We start from the raw sequence: 24,523 nt of genomic DNA on the forward strand, positions 1-24,523 counted from the left end.
TGTCAATGACCTTCCTCACTAAGATAGGAAGGCAGACGTGTGCGTGTCAAATCCACCACCGAGTGCTTTTTGTTATTTGGACCTTGTGAGTATCAGAGTGTGTTTTTGTTGCCCCCAGGCTTGAGTTTTATGGGTGAATGGTTATTTTCTGTTTCAGGTTTTTCCCCCTTCCCTGCGTGTTGTCTTGTTCGCTTCGCATTTCGGTATCGACTTTCTTGTTTCTTCGTTCCTGTTTGATTTTTGTGTGTTTGCATTAAATCTCTAGGTTTATCTACACATTGCTTCACCAGGAGCGTTTTATAGCATTTGGGTCCGTTCCCCTGAGCCACCATGACAGCTCTCTGCATGCTACGGTCTCAGGTCAGGCGCTCTCGCTGACAACACTAGGATTCACCAGGGGCTCAACGGACTGGACCACAGACTTCTGGATGATCCTCTCCATCGCTTTCCTCAGCAGAGAGGTGGGTCGATACCCAGGAGCGGCCCTTCTGGGGGATGGGTCTCACAGGAGAATGCTTCTCCATTATGGCACGGTCCTGAGCTACATGGAACGGCAGCTGGAAGTCCTCCCCCTGCTCCTCAGCACAATGCTTTTGGATTCACCCAGAGATTGTTTGGTCCAGTGGCTTTGTCCCCTCATGGGCCCTAACCACCTCTCCCTGCTGGAGTGGAGTGAGAAGCCAAATATGTTTGGATCCTTTCTTCCTCTTTCAAAGAAAAAACCTTCTTCTGACAAATATCTCAAGAATGGTGCCCTCAAGTCTGGTGTTGTGAGGGTACATGAGGTGTAAAGAACTAGGGCTGACCTTTGTGCTTCACCTTATCAGGATCATCCTACATTGGATTTACATTGTTTTTTTTTTTCCCTACTTGTTTGCATGAATGCGATTAGTCCTGGCTCTTCACAGGGTCACCGTGGACACACAGGATCGTTTGAAACCACATTACGGAGGTGGGAAACGTGGAGTTGAGCTGCTTCTCCCGCTGCAGTCAGAGCTTTTCTGGAGATGTGATCGAGTAAATTGAGTGTGAAAACGTATCCGATTTGGGAAGAGCTGAAGCAGCAGAGCTCAGTGAGCTTATAAGGAGGGACTTACAGCTCTGCGCCACTGCTAGTCTAATGTCACACACTCACGCGCTTGAAGTGGGTTGGTGGCGTTTAATCGGAGCTGGCAGGTATCACATCGAGTGAGGAATGTGAAAGTGCTGACGCTGCACCGCCACACAATGTAATTAGGTGGTGAGGAGTTTGACCTTTAGGCATTCTGTCATTCAGCTTTTTGCTAATTTAACACACGTCTGAGGAGCATGTGTCTCCGGGGTTGTTTCAAATGCATAACTAAAACAGATCATTTTACAAGCACATCTTTATTGGACTCCACTGGAGTGGCCTCTCGTGGCCGATTCTGCTCACAGCTGTTGTGGGCTGAACTTCTCTGAGATCTTCCTCAGAATTCCAGCAGTGCGACTTGCTGTGGTGCTGGTGACTCCCTCGGTTTTCTGAATTTCAAGTCGTGCGAACGAAAGGTTGGAGGAGGAGCAGTTTGAGCATCAAGGGATCTTGTTCACAAGTGACGGAAGAGGAGGCGTTTCAGTGGTGGGTACCACTCTTTCACCTGACGTCCGCGTAGAGTGGAGCATCTCAGAATTCGCAATATATTATAAAAGCTCAACCAGCGCTAGTCAAGGAGGATGCTAGTATGCATGGAATGAATGTTGTCGAAAAGCAACTTCATGTTGTTTAACACTTGTTAACGTCCGGGCATCGCAGTGTTTAAGCAAGCCAAGCTGCTAAATATGAAGCCTCTATACAGGCAGGTGTCACCACGCCACAACCTTTTGAACCTTTTCGAAGTGGATTCTTTCATTGAAAAAAAAAACAGATGGCAACTAAAGGGTTGTGCTAATGTTAAGTCAAGCTTGCAAACATGTCGGCAACAGGGTCTGAACTGTTGAACTGCTCGTACTTGAGAGGCTGTAACCTGTACACACACACACACAAACACACATACAGTCAAGAAGGTGGCTTGTCAAGACTTGGTACTCACAAGTATGTTAAAACATGCCCACACACACACACACATACACTCACGCTAATTTCGTCTTTAATATTTTTCTGATGAATTATTGTTTTGTTTTCTCTTATATATTAAAAATATCATCATATCAATATTTCATTCACTATCCCCCCATATTTATTTTTTCCCAAGTGTTTATTTATTTACTCATTTGTGTGTGTTAGAAGACAACTTGTTTCTTATTTTAACTCGTTCAATTATTTTTCACAATTTTTTGGTCGTTATGCTTTTCAGTAATTGTCTTTTTTTCAAATTAGTTTTTCTTTTAAAGGTGTTTCCTTCCCCCCACACACAGCTTTTTATGACCAAGTTTCTGATCATGAGCATTTCTTTGTGTGTGTGTATATATACATATATATCTATATCTATTTCTAGCTATCTATATATCTATCTATCTATCTATCTCTCTCTCTCTCTCTCTCTCTATATATATATATATATATATATATAGAGAGAGAGAGAGAGAGTGATATAGACATATATATAATATGCTGAATTAATCTCAGTTAATCACAGTTTAATGGTGTAAGAATATTTGCCACAAGAAGCCACATTTTTCAATTGGAGTGAATTTGGTATATTACTAAATCAGTAGACCCATGCATACATTTAAACAACAAAATATTGTTTATTTTGCATCAGTTTGACAACAGCACAATAAATCACGATGGTGTCTATATTCAAGTTTTTATATCACATTATTTAAACTGAAGCTCTTTTAATGTCTTGAAAATATTTGTATAAGAATTTCAATGTTATAAGAATTTCAAGTCCATTCAGAGTAGAGGAAACCCTGGCCATTGTGTAGTGAAAAACCTCCCTGAACCAAAGCAAACAGACAGATGCTTTAGTTTGCTTTGGTTCAGGGATTCCTCCATGTTTGTTGTTGTTGTTATCATCCTAGCTGCGAAAAAAAAACAACAAAAAACCATATATATATATATATATATATATATATATATATATATATATATATATACAAAAAACAAAACAGATATACATACAGTATATAACGTTTGTTTAACTTTCCTGTCACAAGCTACATTGAAGCATTTTTGCGACTTCACATCTTGGTGACTGCTCTCGGACTGTCCGTATACCTGTGAAGTGAACCTCCATGTATAAACTCCGAGAGGGTCAGGGTCTCCACCTGTGTGTGACATTGATGTGCGTGCGTGCGTGCGTGCGTGTGTGTTCCCAGATGAATGTGTGTTGTCAGTGATGGCAATGAGGTGGAGCATAACAAAGAGCAGCAGCGATGTGAAGGACAGATTTGATGGCTGGGATTGTTACGCGAGCACAAAGCTGCAGGCCTGACTCACCCAAAATGTTCCCTTTACAAAGAATGTTTGGTCACCATTAAATACCTCTCTCAAATCAGAATGAAAGGCTGCTTTGAAGAGCTCTTACATCATCCACCTCCCGTCGTGTGAGCAGCAAAACCACAAACACATACCAGATTAAGACTAGCGTCCGATGCTAATGAATGGTAATCGATGTTAACTGGAAACACTAGCCATCTATTGGTGCTTCTTCAGAAACTGCTGCTTCACCGTCAGGAAGGATTCCCGGCCATTATTAACAGTAATGTATTCCTCAATCAGGCAAAGTGGCACTTTTGTGTCATTTAAAAAAAGCACCTGAAGTGAAGAGCGTCATGCTCGTATGTCGCTTGCTCATGGGGATGAAGCGACGCTATTGAAGGTGACCAAGTTAATGGGTGGATATTGATCTCTTCACAGGGTGTGTGAGGAGATATCTGCCGTACTAATGTGCAACTACATTTCACCGCAGAACTAGCCAATTTACAAAAGGAAATGTGGTATAATAAGAGGGAGGCCGAGTGGTTCAGACGGGTGGAGAGGTGAGGCAGTGTTGGACCAAGAAAGACAGCTCCAGCTCCTCTGGGAAGGCTGTTCCCACAGGGCTAGGAGCATGGAAATGTCCAAAGAGACCAGGACCCAGAGACGTGCAGGTCGGATCAGAGCCGATCCTTCTCACCCTGGTCATGGACTGTTTGTTCCTCTTCCCTCTGGCAGGAGGCTACGGTCCATCCAGACCAGAACCTTTCGTCACAGCTTTTTGTTTGTTGTTGAATTTGTGATCAGCCTTTGTTGTTGTGGGTTATTTTATTGTATTTTATTTTTATTCATGGCAGCACTTAATTCCAAAGCACCTTCCTAGTTGGTGGGATCCCCACTGACCATGGCAATGAAGTTGATTCTGAAAATGTTTTGGTATCCTGAAGTTCCTAAGGGTCCATAATTCCTCCTCCACCAAATTTCACACTTGGCACAGCCCCAAATGTAACGTTCTCCATCACTCCAGAGAAGGGGTCTCCACTCCTCTATACTCCATAGGCTTTACACCACTGCATCCGGCGCTTTGCATTGCGCTTGGTGATGTATGGCTTGGATGCAGCTGCTCGGCCATGGAAACCACTTCCATGAAGATCTCTGCCTACTGTACAAATCGGAAGGCCACGTGAAGTTTGGACTTCTGTAGCAACTGACTGTGCAGAAAGTTGCAGACCTCTTTGCACTATGTGCCTCAGCATCCGCTGATCCCTCTCCATCAGTTGACATGGGAGACCATTCGGCCCATTCTTTCTCAAATGTTTGTCAAGTGTAGTGTAGAAGCAGTTGCAGAAAAAGCACGGTGGAAATGCCGAATGAATGAGTGAACAGTATCCAGCCCCTGGTCTCTCCCTTCCCCTCCCTGCCACTGCAGCGTGGAGTGCCAGGCATGGAGCTCAACAAGCACTAAGACGGATGAGGAAGCCCCAAGATATTGACAAGTTAATGTGAGTACAGCGAGAGCAGGAAGACACATGATACCTGCGTGAGCTCACTCAGGCTGACACACATGTTCTTACCAGGGGCTTCCTCTGGATGGGATGTTTGGCCAGTGTCCTGCCTCACACTGAGTCTCGCTGAACTCAATATTGCTTTTATTTGACGCAGCAGCTGCCGTTTGAAGGACGCTCACCAACCCACTCCTCTGCTCACAACCGGGGGAAATGAAATGTAAATGAACTCTCCACATATCCTCTGGTTTCCCCTCAAGCTAGACCTCCCCAGAGAAGGTGGCCAAGTACAAGAGTGTGGGCAGAACAATGTGGGAAAACCTAAAGATCTTGGGTGTGTCTCTGCGTGTCTCACAGATTTAACTCATTTCAGACCTCTGACCTGCTGAGGAAACAGCACTTTATTCAGTGGACTCCAGACTCAGGACCAAGCAGGGAAGCGGATATCTCTGTGTTCTCTCATCTATAGCTGCAGTAACTGGCCTTGTGTGGTTTGTTGTCATGAACAAACACTGCAGCCCGTCACAACACGCTCATTAAGTGGACATCAGTGATCACAGACCTCCGACTGTAATTGTTGGCTTCTGCTCTCCATACTGCTGCTGCTGAGACTTCGGGCTTTAATTGTTCCTCAAATAGATACAAGTGGGAGGGGGGGGCATTGTCATGACCACCTGCTCAGCTGGTGACACCAACAATGGGCCAGCAGCCGAGGCCTTCTGCAAGCTTCAGCCCATAGTCCACTTTTTAACTCATGGAATACACCAAGATGCTTTAAAATGGAGGGTGAATGTTCACATATCTGCGTAAAGTGAAAAATGTGATGATGTATTCAGTGCCAGAAGACATGGAAGCTGATCTGAGATGATGGTGAAAACCCAGCAGGAAGCAATGAAATTCAAGGTTGTTGTGGGAGCATGGCAGTAGGACTGGGTCATTTTAATCGATTCTGCGATATATATATCATGATACGTATGGTATCATGAGCTGAATATTGTGATGTGTATCGTATCGCTGCAGCCCCACATGGCAGGCGAGGGATGTTGTGTCAATGATCAGACAGGATTACTTTCCATTCCAAACACCCGCTGAAGCTCTACAACAGAGGTGGGCAATTCAAACCCAAAGAGAGGAGGGTAAGAAAGAACTGAAAATAAAAATCAAGTGATGACATCAAGTGCGTTTATGAAATTACAATTAAAAATGCACAGAAAATGTTGGCTTGTTGCGTTTTACTTAATTTAAAACACATTCCATTTAAACATTCTCAATGTGGGTCATACATTTCAAAATCTACTTTCAATTCTGATGTATTTTATGGGACTAGAAATACTTATAAAATAAACCAAAACAAAAGAACAATGACAAAAATGTCAGAGACAACAATAATGTCAGTTTTATAGACTCCAAAAAAGTCAAGTAAATACAGTCAAAGGGCCATATTTGACCCCCAGGTCGCACTTTGCCCGGGTCTGGTCTATAAAGACAGAAACAAATACATGGAATTGAAGGCAGATAGTCTCTTCCCTGTGAAGCTGAGAGTCTGGTTCCAAGATGGTGAACAAGAGATTTACACATTCTGCCATACCGGAAATCAAAAACCTGCTGGGGAAAGGAAAATGCATTACAAAAGGGATTGATTCTTCCCTCCCTGCTGCCACTTGAGGAGAGATAAAGGTTTCCAGGGAAAGGTACGACAGTTAGCAGGATAGCAGAAGAGTAAATACTGAGGGTCTTTTTCCTCTGACTACAGTGCCATAAACAGCCGCAGGGCAAATTGGTTTAAAAGGAACATCTAAAATATGTCATTATTTCCTGATCAATATGTGCGTGTCATGAAACAATAGATGTGATTTATTGTCCTCCGTGATCACTCTCCAAGTGCACTCAGTCATGAACCACGGAACACGGAGCCGACAGTGGAACAGTCATGATGGGGCTCCGGGGGGCTCCATGCGTGTTCCTCTCCACTGGAGCGCAGCGACCCAGTTCAACAGAGGGAGGTTTTGTTTCATCCCTGCAGCTCAGCTGACGGTCGCTCCTGGGGAAACTACGTGAGCTTTTTCACATGACGGGTCCCATGTTGTTGCTTTATTGCTCGATTTTTAAAGCCTCTTTTTGACCACCGCGTGAGACGAGGGAGCACATGTAGCTGGACATGTGTCTACATGCTTCCATAATGCCGTGACTCGTTCACATCTGGATCGATGTTTCTCTTCGTGTTGATACCTGCTGCACTTTCATGTATAAAATGTTCACGTATTCCCACTTTTACAAGAGCTATTTTATCAGGACTCTGGAGCTGCCTGCCTGAGCAGATAAGGCTTACGCCGTCCTTGGCTTCTCTTAAAATGACAATTTCACAAAGTGCCTTTCATGCGACGCTGTTTTTTTTTCATGTCTGCATGGTTTTTATGTGTGTTATTGCTCAGTTGTCCTCCTCTGTGTTTTCTGTTCAATGAGTCAGAGCCGCCTTTGAAATCACGGCCGATTCGGCCTCAATTTGAATTGTGGTTGACGTCAACATATACTTGGACTCGTCCTTTACAAACGCTGGTAACATATTTGTCACACAGCGAGAGGGCAAAAGGTGAAGCTGAAGACAGCCATGACGTTCGTGGATGCTGTACAAGAGGCCATGATCGGTCAGACTTGGGAGGGCGATGAAGACAGGTTGAGGTGGAGGACGGTCGTGGAAATGCCAACCTGAGCGTCAGTTTGCAAAACTTATAAAAGCCAAAAACAGGATGTATGTTCTCCCTGTACTACCAGGGGTTTTCTCCAGGCACTCTGCTTTCCTCCCACAGCCCAAAAACGTGAGATTGAGCGTGTCCTTTTAAATTGTCTATGTGTGGGTCAATGGTTGTTTTGTCCTGTGACAGGTCAGTGTCCTGCTGGAGGTGTCTCGCTCAAAGTTGCTGGGAGGTGGAACTCACCCAGATGGAAGTCGTGTGTTACAGTCTTTTCTACAGAAGCTGGCGGAAGTTGCAGTTGAAATCATCGCAGCAGGACTCAGCGTCAGCCCTGGAAAATCCAAGTGGGAGAGCGTATAAGCAGCCACCTAGAACAGGGCCACCAAGCAACGCCACACCAGCGCAGCGATTCAAATAGACGTGCGGAAATTTTTTTTCTACATTTAAAACAACAATGAAGTCCCAACGATCGCAGTCATGAAAGGGAACATTACAATTCAGATTAGGTTGCTGCATATTTTATGTAGAAATCCATAGCAGGGTTCTTTACAGCCAGTGAGACGTCGTCTGGTGCTGGATTAACGTTGATGCAGTCTCTTCAAGCGTCGGGAGGCAAGTTGTTTCTCATGTCGGGAGCATCAGAGGAGGCTCATAATGACTGCCAACGCAAGCGGCGCGGCAGAAAATGGATTCTGATGTATACTTTTATCCTCGATCTGAAATTGCTTTCAAATCATACGCCCACGGGAACTTGATGATTATTTTCAGCTGCAATTTCAGGATAATTCGGGGCCTGGATTGTTGTTATCATGTCGTGTTGTCTGCCCAAGTGTTGAGCGTTTTATTCAAAACCCTCTAAACCTAAAAGTCTTCCACACTGTGTGAGGCAAACAGACCGTCATGATATTTAGAAATGTTTGGTAGCTCTGTCTTAAACAGCGTCTCCCATACTAGGGGGGGAAGAAAATATCAATACGCTCAAATATCGCGATACGATGCTCTATCGATATTTTACTGAAATATAACAATACTGCTTGTCTTGATATTTGAAGTCGCCTCTATCAGTGTTTAAAATTGACGTTTTCTTTTTGCACACACAGGTGTTATTTTGGTGATAAAAGGAGCAAGTCATTCCTCTGCAGGAAATCTAGCTGAAAGTCCAACTGGACTGACGTCATAACAAGAAAAAGGTTTTAATGCAAATGATATTGTACTGCATCATCTGATGTTCCCCCTTAAAATGATGGTTCTTATTACAATTAGTGGTGGGACATTAATGAGTTCATTACGATTCATGAATTACAACAAAAATGTAGTAAAATATTTTATTTAATTTAATTGAATTGAATTTCATTTAATGGAACAGTTTGCCCTCCAGACAACAGGGAACCTTTGTCAGTGCAGGAGTTCCTGGTCCACTGATCACACTGATGCACAAGACACGTGGCAACTAGGATGATAACAACAACAACAAACATGGAGGAATCCCTGAACAAAAGCAAACAAAAGCTTCTGTTTGCTTTGGTTCAGGGAGGTTTTTCACTACACAATGGCCAGAGTTTCCACAACTCTGAATGGACTTGAAATTCTTATAACATTGAAATTCTTATCCAAATATTTTCAAGACATTAAAAGAGCTTCAGTTTAAATAATGTGATATAAAAACTTGAATATAGACACCATCGTGATTTATTGTGCTACTGTCAAACTGATGCAAAATAAACAATATTTTCTTGTTTAAATGTATATATGGGTCCATCATTTGATTCAGTAATATACCAAATTCATTCAAATTGAAAGATGAGGCTTCTTGCGGCAAATATTCTTACACCATTAAACTGCTATTAATTGAGATGAATTGATCACAATTATTCTCTAATTAATTTGATTAATTTTTTTAGATATAATAATAGAATTCCCCCCTACTTACAATATATTGCAATGTATGGTCTCACCACTCGTGTATCGGGATACAGATCGTATCCTGCCCAATACTCGTGAAGATATTCTTTCAGGACTTCGTCCTTGAGACACTTGTCTCATTATTTACTGCTGCACAGTTTAGTCCAGTCATTGATGCATGAAGATTCTCATTTCCCTGACTCTCACTTATTGTGATCCTTAATTCTAGGTTTGGATGAAAAACGATTCGCCGTACTGTCTGTCCCTTGTGTTGGTGTGGTGTTGCACAGTTGTCAGGCCAACTGTAACACTTCTCAGCTTGTGCTCCGGCTTCATACCTGCCATAGAAAGTCTGAGATCTGATCCTGTGTTCACTATCTGAGTCTCTGCTTCAGTCGCAGACGACTGAAGCAGCTAATGACTTTCCAGCTTTTTCTCTTTTGATCCAGTGGATGTAATGATCAAGCAGGACAGGTATGTGTGTGTGTGTGTGCGGCCACAGCTTCACACAGCTCCTTTAATTTTTTTACGACCTTTCCGTGTCCAAGATGAATGGAAGATGAGTACTGAGTCTATTCGAGTCCAATAATTCATAAGCTCTCATTTGAGCTCCAGTGTGACTGGCCTCATGATTGATGAAGGATCTTCAGTGATTTTGTGTGTGTGTGCGCAGCAGGTTCATTTCTTCAGCAATAATGTATGGTGATCCCCCACATCTGCACTGGCACATCAGCCTGACCAAACATTGATCCAAAGCATGGCATCATGTTCACCATGGGGCATTTCAAGTCCATCCATTCTCCACCTCGTGTTCCCTTCATGGGGTGTCAACGTCCATTCCGCCTTCTTTGGGAGAGAAGCAGCGGACTTTCTAAACAGGTGTCTCAAACCTGGGCAGGGTGTGGCCCGGGGGCCAAATGCGGCCCTTTGACTGTACTTGCGTGGCCCTCCTGGAGTCACAGTAAAACTCTAAAACTGACATTTTTGTCTTGTGCATTGTTTTTTCGTTCATTATGATGCAACTGAAGCAAAACTTTCTCATCTGATTATTTTTCTTAATTTTTTGTTTTTTTCCTTTCTTGTCCCTCAAAAACATCAAAATTGAAAGTGCATTTTGAAATGTATGAGACACATTGAGAATCTTTAAACGGAATGTGGTTTAAATGAAATAAAACACAACAAACCAAAAGCGTAATTTCATAAACACACATGATGTCATCACTTGATTTTTATTTTCAATTTTTTTTTTCAATAACCTGGCCCCTGACCAAATTTCATTTTAAATTTTCTTTAGACCCGGGGTCTGAAACTGGTCCTGAAAGGGCCACAGTGGCTGCATGTTTTTGTCGTCAGTCTGATGCTGCTTGGAGGTGAACCTGACACCTGATTGGTTAAACTGCGCGTTTACTTCAAGTTTTCTAACCTCCTTCTAGGAAACTGGACTGCCAAGAGGGAGCCACACAAACATGGGCAGAACATGCTCTCTCCACTCACTCAAAGGAACTAGGTTCTCTGGAAACATAGTTACAACAGTCTAATGTGAACCTGCAACTCCTAGTCGCCTATTTTTCTTACTGTCCTTCTTATATTTGAATCTCACAATGATGAGATGTCATTGTTCAAGCTGTCCATATATATATATATATATATATATATTTTTTTTTTTTATAGAAATATAAAAAGATATATATAGCATGAGGACATTGGTCCATGCCATGGTTTCTGAAATGCAGGTTCGGCAGCCAGGTACATCAGGCTGAAGACTTGTACTAGAATTGGCAGGCAGGTGGAACACAGGAACCTAGAACCTTATTCCCATTGATTTCCGGCATGTATGGTAGCAGCTGGTTTGCTATTGTGGACTTGGCCCGTGACAATACCACTGATGGTCCTTTCAAATGACCTTCCCTTCCTTGATGTCTTTCTCCAAGTAGGAGCTGCTTCCTCCAAAGACTCAAAGAGAGTTAAGATAAGGACATGAGCCTTCGTGCAGTAATGACCTTGGAATATAGGAAGTATGGATTTCCCTGATCCCACCTTTGACTCCAGAAAGTGAATAGCCAGATGTGTCAACAGTTGCCGGAGCTCCTGCTAGCGTCACAGATGTCGTCTCCTTTGGTACAGGTGTGTCCTCTACCGCTACATTTGTCATGGTTGATCCACATGAGAAGCCTGAGGGAAAAGCGTAAGAACACGCCAGAAGACACGCACCACTCCTGCTCATCTGGAGGCGTCGATATTGGTAACTTAGTAAATGTCGGTCAGTTGGATTTCACCATCTTGGCTCTGAACCCAGTGCCATCAACAAACACGCGTCAGCTGGTTTCCGCTCGCTCCTGGCGCTTTCCTGCTGATGTCAGCCGGACAGAGATACAGACGCCGCTTCATCTTCACCTGGCTTCACTGTCATCAGCTGTGAGTCGCGATCGCTTCTCTCCTTCGTCTCATAGAGTGTGCTGACGATGCAGCAGAACCTTTTGTTCTGCCAAATATCAAAGTTGGATTTTCCAGCCAACCTCCAGCTCGACCGGCTCTGTGGTGATAGCAGGCTGCCGGACAACTGTTGGGGATGACAAATCGTCCGCTCTTGAGCTGCTCCTCCGGGATTTTCAGCAGAAATGATAATAATAACAATATAATAATAATGATAATGAATAGTTATTGTTACAACCTACCTCCTGCTATGACCTGTTTCACTATGCCTGCACACTCTTCCATTCCTCTGAACAAGAAGAATCTAGAACAAAATTTGGGTTAAGGTGCAGGACTTGAAGACAGAAATTGTACTTTTTATAAAAATTACATTTTTTATTTTCAACCACGACTTCTTATTATTTTCATCAGAGCATTGCAACGCCACCCACTGGCCTGGCATGTGAACTACTGTTCTTTATAGCGCTCTTTGTTGAAATGTCACTTGGCCTTTCACTTTGCATGGTTTTCCTGTCGTGTTTCGTTGGAGACAATACACTATATTTCGATTGATTTTCACCTGTTCCTCCCATTTCATTGCCATGACCTTTACTGAGGACCTAACACAAAGGCAATAACATGAAGATGATGAGTTTGTGGTTTTAGAGATTATTTCTGGCGCCTTTTGAACATAAGCCTTTTTTTTACGAGAGCCCAGAATCTCCCTAAAGGGACGATGGTGTTTGCATACTCTTGTGCTGAGGACACAACAGCACGGTCACTGAAGCGGGTGGCCTCTACTAGTCGCTGTCCTGTCAAGAATCTCTCAAGGAAGTTTAGTTTCAATGACGCGAAGCTCAACTAGGGCAGGTTGTGTCATTGTTTGGACCAGTTCAATAACAAGACGAGGGAAGAAACACGACCGAGGGCTCGAACGCAGCTCTGAGTCACCGAGAGAGAATTCTTCGTCTAAACAACTGCTGGTGGAGCACTCTGGTCAGAGCAAATGTTTTTGTGTTTGCTTCACGCTCTGTCAGGCCAGGTGGTGAGAGAACAAGCAGTTGGAAAGGGACGTGATCACACTGTAGTTTCCTTGGGAGAACCTGACCTGACCTGAGGGCTACCGGCAGTAGAGGTGAAGCAGAGAGTGCAGGCGGAGTGTGGACATGTCAAGGGGAAAGAGAAGAGGTCACTGCCCTGGGAATCTGAGCTAGAAGAGTCAGAGATGAAGATACTGAGGTGGCCATTGGGAGATACTGGAAAAGACAAGATCAGAAATGACATTTGGAGAAGAGATTGGAGACAAAGTTGTGGAGGCCAGATGGTTTAGAAAAGTGGAGAGGGGAGACAGTGTGGGACCAAGAATGATGGAGATGAAGAATAGGGAGGACCAGAAATGAAAAGACTGCGATAAACTTGTACACAAAGAAAAGAGAGGTGAAGATAAATGTGGTGGGATGTTTCCAAGTGGGTGGAGTCCCTGAGGAAAACCCAGGAGGCACTGGAGAGAACTACTCAGAATAACTTGAGGAGTCCGGGTGTCTTGACTTCTGCTGCTGCCCCTGCGACCTGCCACATGCGGAGGAAAGTGGCTGGAGAAGGAGGTGCTCTGGCCAGGTGGCGTCTCGGGACGTCAAAGCTGAAGTGGTGACCTCAGACCTCTGTCTGACATACGCAGTGGCTCCCTCTCTCTCTCTCTCTCTCTCTGTCGTGGAGTGTGGAGAAGCTGCCGGCTCCGCTCGCGCTCCCTCTCTTTCACACACACCACCAGGAAACAGGATCTCTCCGAGGACACTTGCTCCCACCATCCCGCGTGGATCCCGCTCCAGTCCGGGGGGAAACATGCGCCTTTAACAGCCTCTCAAACGTCCGTTTGCGTCGCCGGGGGCGAGCTCGAGTCCGCAGGATCACTTTCCCCACCGAGGATTGTGTTTTTGTCCGGCTCCGCTGCCGCTCTTCCCGCCGCCTCTGCTCCATTTTCTACTTTTTCTTTTTCTCATCGCGGATCCGCGGCGGCTGCACTCATGAATTCGGAGAAAAATGTTGCCCTCGGCAGAGACAACGCCATCATGCGGAAGAGAGCGCTGCTCCTTCGGAAAGGTTGCAGCTTCGAGATCACCAGGTAAGAGGGGCTTCTTCCTCCGTCTAGACGCCCGCGGTGGGACTGCAGACCCCCGCCGCGAGAGACGCGGCTCAGCCCTGCACTTTCACTTGTTTGGGCTTTCTTCCTATGCGCGCCGCGGGAGCAGGACATGCGTCCTGGAACACGTCTGACCATCGTCCCACACAGCTGCCGCTTCTTATCTCCACCTGTCAATTATCGTCTTTTGTTCGCGTCGCTTCTCCGACCGTTACGCACCTGCAAGACTGACCAAGCTGACAGGACGGTCATCTTCGTTTGGCGTCCACTGCTGCTTTATGATGATTATTTTCAACCCCCAAAATAACCTTCATTGCGTTCAACAAAGGAGCCACGTTTGGACTGACAATTCTCAGCAGATAGAGAGGTGAAAGCAGTGGCTCAGGGCCCTAAATGCTGCATGCTCTCATTGGTCCTGTCAGAGGAAATTCAGTGGAAACTATTTCATTGTCATGTTTTGTGTTTTTGACACACACAAACTCACTGAATTTCCACCTAGTCTTTATTCTCATCTTCTCCTTCTTTTCTGTCATGATTTATGAGACTCACAAGCAGCTATTATATTTAAGATGCACTTATGTGGATGGCTTGAAAAAGAATGAATACAGTGACAAGTGCAAAAAGAAAGTGGTTCAAAACTAACTTAAGACAATTCAAACTCATTGAAAATGTATGGCTATCAAATGTGTACTGAGAAACCCATCAGCTTCTGTTAACAGTAAGTTTGATTTTTAAGTGAAATGTTTATTTTGCATTGGCCTCTTGGAATTCAAAGTGCCTGTAGGCATTATGACCAGTACGACCAATACGTATGAAGTTTGTATCACAAAAGTTAATGTCTCATGCCATCAAGTAGCAGGGACCTTGTGTGGGTGTTTCTGAAACCTTCCTGTCGCAGTATTCCCAGTGGAGGATGCTCCAAAAAAATATTTGAAATTGAACTGTTTTCTGCACGTGATTTCGCTTTTGGTTGACTCAACTAGGGTCTCCTGTTTATTGAAGTGCAGATGGATAGTAAACCAATGGAAAAAAGAAGGCTAATATGAGTGGTGGTGCGAAGACATGTCAGAGGATCAGAATTTTGCATAGCCCAAAATGTAGTTGTTGTCAGGACAACAGTACATTTTGATAAACCATTCTGCCTCATGTGGACGGCGGCTAGATGACAGATTATCCTGACACGATGGTGGTTGGCACAGATGTCGGTGGTCTTGGTAACAAGGATAGTCGCCCGAGTCCGGGATCTTGGCAGCTCATACTGTGCAGCTGATACTTCTCTGTGTGGCACAGCTGGTTTTGGGCAAACCCCTTCAATACCCCTGTGTCGTCGTGACATTTTGTGATTCCTACCAGCATCAGGACTCCAACTGTGAGTTTCCATGATGCCATCAAAATGGTTCTAATCTCCTGCCTCGGCTGTGTACCAGGAGAAAATATCACATGGGACAAAGACTTTGTTCCGTGTTCGAGTTCAGTGTTATCTGTGGTCCATACGAGACGGTCGATCAATGTTAAACACCAACACCTTAATGACACCCATTAACTTTAAGTACAGTCATTTCCAGACTGTTGTGTGCACCTGGATGAATACAAGCTTCACCCACTAAATTTATAAAGAAAATACATTTTATACATAAATAAGCTGCACGGAGCTATGAGCTGCAGGTGTAGAAGTTCAGTCTGACTAGGGATGGGCGAAATGGACCAAAAAAATCACGACGAAAATTGTAATTTCACGATAAGTACATTTTCATTCTATTCCATGTGACGGACACGACAGTCTCTCTTGAAACTGTTTTAGGGTGGAACTTGTTAGTGGAGTTTGTCACAGATGTCGGTGGTCTTGGTAACAAGGATAGTTGGTAACACTCGCCCGAGTCTGGGATCTTGGCAGCTCATACTGTGCAGCTGATACTTCTCTGTGTGGCACTGCAAGGTATTTTTTTTTTTTACCTGTGGTGGCGCAACAAACAGATCGCAGCAAATAAAGAAGCGATAGAGAAACAAGGAAGCTGATGGCAAACTTTTGACTTTAGTCACTATAAAAATGCTAGTTTTTAATCATCGCTCTATAACCAGCTGTGGCCCATTTCCTCATGCGCAAATTGAGTTGCACAAGCAACTGCAGTTATTATGAGATTTCTATCTGGTAAAAACACTGAAAACCACCATCCTCATGTCTACCTCCCTAATATGTTACATGTCATCCACTTGTTTGGATGTTGAATATATTTTATCATGTGAGATTTCATCTTTGAAAAGAGTGAAACCAGAAAATAAGTGAAAACATTTTTGGCCTTTCAGCAAGCGACATGCCTGAGTTGGAGACACCAGATGTTCAATTGATAGATGGTTAATTTGCGTGAAGGGAGCTGGGAGGTGGAAGCAGAAAGTGGACCTTGTTGTGATTTGCTAGAGCAAAGCTCAGTAGTATTAATATTGGTTTGTATGGTGTATTGTCAGACAAAAACGTGTTTAAGAAGGTCGTTTCCCACATAATCGATAGGTGCAATCCTAGCAGAGAATCGTACAGTAGATGGGAATTAAACCTGTTTATCCCGACTGTGAAAGGGCCCAGTTATCCGGGTCATCATGCAGCAAAGGTTTGACTCTAGGCAACTGGGCCGCCAGGATCGACTGAGCACATTTCAACTGTACGTTTTACAAAATATTACATTTTATTTGACATCAAATACATTTTTTAAAGGTTGTTATTAGCAAACAAGTGGCACTTTTTCTGGTGTCAGTGCTGTTGCTGAATCTCAAAAATGACAAAATGGGCCTTGACCATGGTCCATGTGCAGACGCTCATGTGTGGACAGGGGTTCGGAGTGGACAAACGTCTTGCTTTCACTGGGACAGCACTGTGTGAGGTGTATCAGAAATCGTCTGTGCCTTTAGTTTTCACCACTGTTCTGCCTTGTAGTACCTTATGAATCTTCTGGTGGCTAGCTCTTATTCTGATAGCATCACCAACACCTGCGATATGTCATGTAGGTTCCATTTGTGTTGCCAAATCTTGTGTTGTATCTCTCACAATTGGGTTGTTCAGACTCTCTCTCACAAATCCTTCAGCATTAATAGTTCCTTGTTCCTTGGACCGGCTTTGGAAGGTCCCGACCACTGCATGTCCCCACAAAAGCTGCAGTTCCACCCATACATTTCTCTGTGTTGTAACTATGTAACGGCCTGTGTCTGCTGCAATTTCCTGCTGAAGTCTGAACCACTCCAAAAAGACTTCATTGCTTTCACAGCTGATAACTTGGCCTGCGTGAAAGGGGGCGTCTGTGAACACTGTTGTACTCAGTCTGGGGTCGCCGGCGCTGATCCAGTCCACTCTCAAATTACACATCTTGCCCCTCTACAGATCCCATAGATTTATCCTCCACCGGTTTCCGTGCTGTTAGCCGTGCAGCCACGTCGTGAGTCTTTCCTGGCAGACCAGACACCAGCAGTGGAGCGAACAATCAATCAGAGCCGAGCCTGGAGTGCACAGATTCTGCTTTGCGTTGAGGGGACACTCAAGGAAAACGGCTGCCAGCGGGTAATTCATGGCGCTGCAGAGGTGCTCGGCCCTATAGACCAGCCAGTTTTGGGCCGAGATGTGTGGATAATCATGCATGGCCGCACTCCAGCACGAGCGTTTGTCAGGAGGTAAACTTTATCTTGAGATTCATCTGTTCTCTCCTCCATACTGAGCCTTATATACCGGCACCTGTAACACCCCTCTCAGGGCAACACCCTTCTCTTTTTGGACTTGGAAAGTCAGAATGAAAGAAATCAAATTCTACAAGCTGAGATTCCTGGCGTTTCAGTCAAAGGTCATGGTGTCAGAAAGGGTTGTCTCCAGAAAATCTGCTGACTATGATTGTGCCAAAATGTTGATACTACACCGTATCGCAACATTTTCTCAGGTTCTACATTATCGATACGCGGGTACTCAGTGTCGATATCGATGGTATCGATATAAACATAGAGATGTGACAGAATTCTCTCACAAAAAGCAAGCTGCAATTCTTGAAGGTGCCACATGATGCTGCTGCTTTGTATGAAAAACGGTGAATACAAACCGGTGTTAGCCGTGCTAGCATAATGTAGCCATTAGCATTTGCAAATCAAGTCAGTACTACACCACAGGCTCTATGTGAAAGTCTTGCTCAATTGAAATCTGAAACAAAATCCAAATATGCTTCTGATGTTTTAGAACTTCAGCAGAAGGACAAAAGATCTCACAGCGCCGCCTATTGCCTGTATTAGTCTGGCGATTCTCTGTATGAAATGTGAGTGTAAAAACAGCCACTGTGATGCTTATATTTTGCTTTACTTGGTTGTCTTTAATGCAAAATAGTTCTTCAGCGCTGTCAATTATTTAATAATTCAAGAATTTCTTCAAGAGACGTTGTGGATGGAATTTCTTGCAATACATCTCTAAACGTAGAGGAATTTCTCGCAATATATCTATGCTAATCGTAGAATTGCTGTATCGTGATATTGTCGTTATCCTGGGCAAAACATCGTGATAGTATTGTGACAGGGACTCGGTGATTCCCAGCCCTAGAGATGAATGGGGGAGATGATGGTGCGCACGATGCAGGACGTAGGTGTGTTCATAGCAGGCCGTGTCCTGTTTTATTATGGGGTCAAGAAGTGGCTCTGTGTGACAGTGAGTGAGAACCAGAGAGATTTTTGTAGCTTTGTGAAGGCTAACAAATGCTCACACTGAATGAGTCACTAGAAGCCTCCCTTTCACTCTAAACCATTGTTGACTGAGGTAAAAAAAAAGTGCCCTCTGTTGAGATCAGACTGGTTCTATGAGGTTGTTATTATGATGAGTGAAAATGTCGTAGATGAAGGCGCTCGTAAACTGAAGGAGTGTAGGAGTGAATGCAGAGTGTCTGCTGCAGGTGCGCTGTTCCTCTATGTGTGTGGCCGCTGCATGTGGGAGGGGTTGCCGAGTGAGTGACGTCTCTCCAGAAGTGAAGAGGTGCCCGGTGCGTGTCCAGCTCATCCCTGTCTGAGCTCCAGCCGGCAACAGGACATCAAACCCTGGAGTGAGCGCTCCAGCCTCGGAGGTGTGGAGAGCGAGCACCTCCCCTGTGACACTCTACCACGGTCCAGTGTGGAGACAGGAAAGGTTTTACACCTCCATATGAAGAAAAAACAGTCAGTAAATGTAACGGGACACGTCTGCGTACAGAGGCTGCGTTATACACAATAACAAAGCGCGTCGTGGGTCAGCTGATCGGTCCGCGCACATTATGTTTTTTCCGGCTTTATTCAGGGGCGTTCGAGTTCTGGATTTTCGTTCGAAATCTGAAGCAAAAAAATTAAAAAATTTTTGTTCAAACTCTGATTTGTTACAATTTCAAGATGAGGTACCACTGTACTGTGTATCGAGGCCATGAATTTCTCCTGTGCTGATACGTTGTGACTGGATTGGACATGGAGGGCAACTCTTGAGTTGTGATTATGCTAATCCCACAAAGCTAATCTGTCGAGCCTGAACATGACGCACACTCATTTCTCTTGGAATCAGGGAACGACTGGATGCTCACCCTGACAGGAAATTTGAAGGAACAAGTGGGGATTACTCACTTCCAGTGCTTAACATCATATTTAAATTCTCTCAGCTCGGAGGAAAATGGAATAGCGAAGAGAAATGGCACCGTTTGAAAGTAAAAAATGCAAATGGCACAAACGCCTCCTCATTTTTTTAAAAATGAATTACTGTTCATATTAATGTGAGTGATGGAGTGGACTGATATTCATTTACATTTTTGTGTGCATTTTTAAAATTTTCAATCTTTTGAAGGTTTTATTGAAATCCTCTTCCCATTCTTCTGAAAAGAGATTTTAAATGTTGTTGGTTCCAGTATTTTATTATTTGCTAGAGAGCTATCAGCAGTGTTAGCATGTTGAAATGTCTTAACTAATGGTGTCAGTGTGAATTAACCATATTCATAATTTAGTTCTGAAAATAAGCCAACACAATATCTTACCATCCGTGGACTCTTGGGTCTGTTCAACCCACTTGACGTCACAAAGTGACCAGCAGAGAATCAACAAAACAAATGTTGCCTCGCACTGAAAGGTTTTTAGTTAGGCAGCCATTATTCAAACTTTAACTTGTTAAAACTTTGAAATTACAAACATTTAAAACTTTATTTGATGTGAAGCTACTGTAGTAGCGTATGAGATTTCATTGATGAAAAAGCTCAACATGAGGCAATAGCTCGATTAAGCCGCCGAGTCCAGTTGCGTCTACCTCCTGGTTTACATGCAGTGGAAGTTGAGTGGAACTATGAAACAAGGGGTGGCGCTGTGAGCCCTCCAGTTCTTTCAATTCCTATAAAAGTAACCAATACATACATAGGTTAAAGCAAGGGCTGCAATCCAATCCAAGTTGATGTCATCGATAATGTCAACAATAAAAATGTGTCAATGCGTCGTGTTGCTGTTGGTGTAAACACACACGGGATCGTCGAGAACTGGTTACTATTCAGAAGCAGTGAGAAATGATCACATTCTCTGGAATCATTAAGACATGATCATTTCTGCTCCTTTAACTGGTTCCATCCTCAACTGGCCACCGTCGCATCGTTTTAGGTTATTATTCAGATAAGACCTTTTGAGGTGGATGTTGATCAGATATTTGATATAAGATACATATATGAATATTGATGATTTTAAATTCTTCTCAGGGATCGATAAAGACCTCAGTTTTAAAGAACTGGAGCTCTCTGTCAACTGTCTCTGTTTTAAGCTTCATGCTTCACAGGGTTAATACATGTTCCTGGATTATGTGTCATTATTTTAATATACAATGGTACCTCGGTTCTCGACCACCATCCGTTCCAGACGGCCATTCGAGAAGCGAATTGTTCGAAATCTAAATCTATTTTTTCCATTACAATGAATGGAAAAAGAAATAATGTGTTCCAAGCCTTAAAATAGTCTTTTGTAGGAGTGAATGTAGAGTGTCTGCTGCAGGTGCGCTGTTCCTCTATGTGTGTGGCCGCTGCATGTGGGAGGGGTTGCCGAGTGAGTGAGGTCTCTCCAGAAGTGAAGAGGTGCCCGGTGCGTGTCCAGCTCTGAATGTGCGCTTCTGTGCAGTTTGGCTGTGACTCGCCTCATCCCTGTCTGAGCTCCAGCCCACAACAGGACATCAAACCCTGGAGTGCGCTCCAGCCTCGGAGGTGTGGAGAACAAAATCTGACGCAAAAAAATCTCGAAATTTTACCACTGTGTGTCTAAACGTGTAAATGTGTATCACAGTGAGATGATTTAAGCAACTTTAGGTTAAACAGAAATTCAAAATAAGTCCAAACAAAGGTAACAATAAAAAATAATGAATAGATTAGTCGACAACGAAAACAATCATTAATTGCAGCCGTAGTTAAAGCCTCATTTTTATCCATTAAGCTCAGTGCAGATAAATAAAACACATTTGATCAGCAACAACACAACCATATTGTCATTCTACTTGTTTTTATTGTTAGTTGTTCAGTGCTGGCCTGCTCTGTAGTTTTTGTTTTCTGTTCACCGATGAGAAAGTTGGACCAAGAGACTATGTTGAGAGGTCGTCAGACGTCTAAGGCAACATCTCTTCAGCTCCAGCTAATTTACCTGTGGTGTTCCTCAAACTTCTAGTTGAGGTCCCATTTTATTTTCCATAGACGTGCTACCTATTTGGACAAAAAGATGCATTGTTTGAAGCAGTCAGCAAGATCCCCTGTCCTCCCTCTCAGCAATAACCTAATGCATTTAGCCTGAAATACCTGCCCTCTCTTTAAGTACTCACTTTTGATGCTAACATTTAAAAATACAGTGTAGTCACTCTCTCTTCACTGACACCAACAAGACATTTTACATTTAACATTTTACTTTAAGGTTTCATCTATAATGCATTGTTAGTGCATTCAATGCATTTATAAGGTTTTATAGAAGTTGTTATGTGTCACTCACTTCACGGCGCCGACTCCCTGTCCCCTTTAGAATCGACTTACATATTGACATTTTTGAAGACTTTTGAAGACAATAGTGCAGAGATGCTGACCCGGCAGCAAGCCAGCCCGGACCCTCAGATCAAAAAGTCGAGACTGAAATCTTGGGGGTACGGAGCCTTCACTGTCTCACTTCCTCGACTCTGGAACAGTCTGCCTTAAGGCAAGTGTTACTTGTACCTCCATTTTTAAAACTGTCTTACAAACCCTTTGTAATACATTTGCATTTGCGTAATGTTTTCATCTTTACTTCTGCTTTTGTGGTTCGTACCCAGACTCTATGCGTGTTTATACATGTGACACTTTATTCTTAGCATGTTCTTGTTGAATTCTGCTTTGTATGCAAAGTACTTTGATAAAGCTTTGTTTATTTTATTACTCGAAAGAGAACTATTTTTAGAACTCAGTAAGGCTCAGTCAGCCTGAAAATAGACTGAAAATATTAAGTTTAATATCTTTTACATTCTACTTATTTGTAAAATGAAAAAGTAAAACTTATGCACACAATGAATTTGTGGGTGAAAAATGGCTCTGGATGAGATATTTATTGTTCTTCATAAATGGCACATGTATTGCAAGTTTAGACTTGAATTCATTGCTAATGATCTGAAATAATTCCTCAGGTTCAAATTCTAAAACTGAATCGTTTTTTCCAATGAAAATCGCCTCCAGCAGAGAACTCAAGTCAAATATGCTTATTAAAACATTGAACGAGTTTGAGTGTGGAAAGAATACTTTAATGTTGTGTTGTTTCTGGGTGTTGACCTGCACTGTGACTCGGCTTCCTCTTCACTGTGGGCGCTCTATGTGTGTCACAATCTTTAATTTTAGGTTGACTGACTCATGTGGATTTTCATAACTTGCTTGTAATATCTTAACTCCCCTTGCTGGCGTCACACTTCCCTCTGAAGCTGAGGAACAATCCTCCCCTGGTTTGGAATATACAAGCTGCTCCTTGAGCTCTTTTTGATGGAGACACACATCATCTCAAAAACAGTGAGCTCATTTTGCAAATAGGAAAATCCTCAAGTCCGGGATCTGGTCTGAGGAACAAGGAACAGATATCTTTGGATATACGCCAAGTGGTGCGTCCAAAAATCCAAATGCATCTGAATGTATTTTGAAACATTATGCTAAAATGAGCCGAATCAGGGGCCAGAATTTTGGACACAGTCAAGTTTAGTCAGGCATTCCACTAAGACACAAACATGCGACAGCCTTCCCGTTCATTGTCGAGAAAGCAACCCCTTGAAACTAGAGCTATGTGAGAGATTTATGATCAATTCGTAGGAGGACTTTAAACTGAATTGAATTTTTAGCTTTTAGTATCATGAGCTCTAAAAGGACTTGACGGGCTGGTTTTTGCCTGGAGTTTGACACGTGATCCGTATTCTTTTCTGTAAAAGCGCACTTCATGTTTAATGTCAACACATTTGAAGAATAGGCTCATGTGCACTGAATAAAATCACTGTCTTATCCAAGATAACTTGACCAGTGATTTGAGGCTGGCAATCTTTTTTTGAAGGTGGAAAAAGTTCTCCACTTTGGAGTGAACCTGAGTCCTCACACGGCCACACTAGTGCTCCTTCTGGTGACAGATGTCAGGGTGCAGAATAGGAACGTGCACCTGAGGCATTGGCGAAGCGACCTGCTGTCTTCAGTCATGACTGAGATATGAACCGTCAGCTCTCAACTGTTGAGCGACATAGAAGGAGGCTCATCTCGGACATTGAACATTGCCTCCTTGGTGGATGCTCGGGGGTGTGGCCTCTTCTTTAACTGGTGCTTGGCAAGTGTTTTGCTGTGCTTTGACCACAACTCTGAATTACAGTTGGCACCTTGTCTGTGTACTCTGATGCTAGCACAACACATTGTAGATTCAAGTGAATCCAACCCTCTCCATTGTTTACTATAGACTTATAGACTTACAGACTTAGACTTAGACTTAAACTTAGACTTTCTTTATTATCATTGCACAAAAACACATCACTATGTTATGTCAACGAAATTTCAGTCTGAGGCCTCCGGTTTCCAAAAATAAAATTATATGTCCAAACATAAATACATATTTGATAAATACTAGTCCAGAAGATGTACAAATAAACAGTATTGCAGCTACTGTCTAACATTCAGCAGTCTGACAGCACCAGGAATGAAACTATTCCTGAATCTGGTGGTTCTGCATCGGATTCTGCATCGGATGCTACGGAAGGGCATTATCATTCGATGCGCTGTATATTCCGCAAGTGAGAACACAGATAATACACTCCACTGCAAAAAAAGGGAGATGGAAATACTCATAGTAAATATGCACTTGAAACAAATGGCATTATCTGTCCATGCCACAAGATGATTTCACATCTTAAATTAAGACTGGCATGTCTGGATGTATCCAGGGAGCTGTAAAATGAGCAAAGAAATCCGGGTTTTAAGTTGACATTACTCAAATTAAACTTGTAGACAGCCCAAAAATAACTATGATGTACAGA

General features: G+C 43.3%; 1 protein-coding gene across 4 annotated transcripts in view; it reads left to right on the forward strand.

The window, feature by feature from the left end:
• The first annotated feature begins 13,634 nt into the window (after positions 1–13,634).
• garnl3 (GTPase activating Rap/RanGAP domain like 3) overlaps positions 13,635–24,523 on the forward strand; it is a 73,123-nt gene continuing 62,234 nt past the window's right edge. For 3 of the 4 annotated variants that reach the window (XM_053870705.1, XM_053870695.1, XM_053870730.1), the window contains exon 1: positions 13,635–14,013. In XM_053870705.1, the coding sequence (XP_053726680.1) occupies positions 13,916–14,013 (98 nt within the window). In that variant the 5' untranslated portion in view covers positions 13,635–13,915. The remainder of the gene's footprint in view (positions 14,014–24,523) is intronic. The other variant, XM_053870721.1, reaches the window with a different exon arrangement.

Source organism: Synchiropus splendidus, chromosome 1 (genome assembly GCF_027744825.2).
Source record: "Synchiropus splendidus isolate RoL2022-P1 chromosome 1, RoL_Sspl_1.0, whole genome shotgun sequence".
Taxonomy (NCBI): domain Eukaryota; kingdom Metazoa; phylum Chordata; class Actinopteri; order Syngnathiformes; family Callionymidae; genus Synchiropus; species Synchiropus splendidus.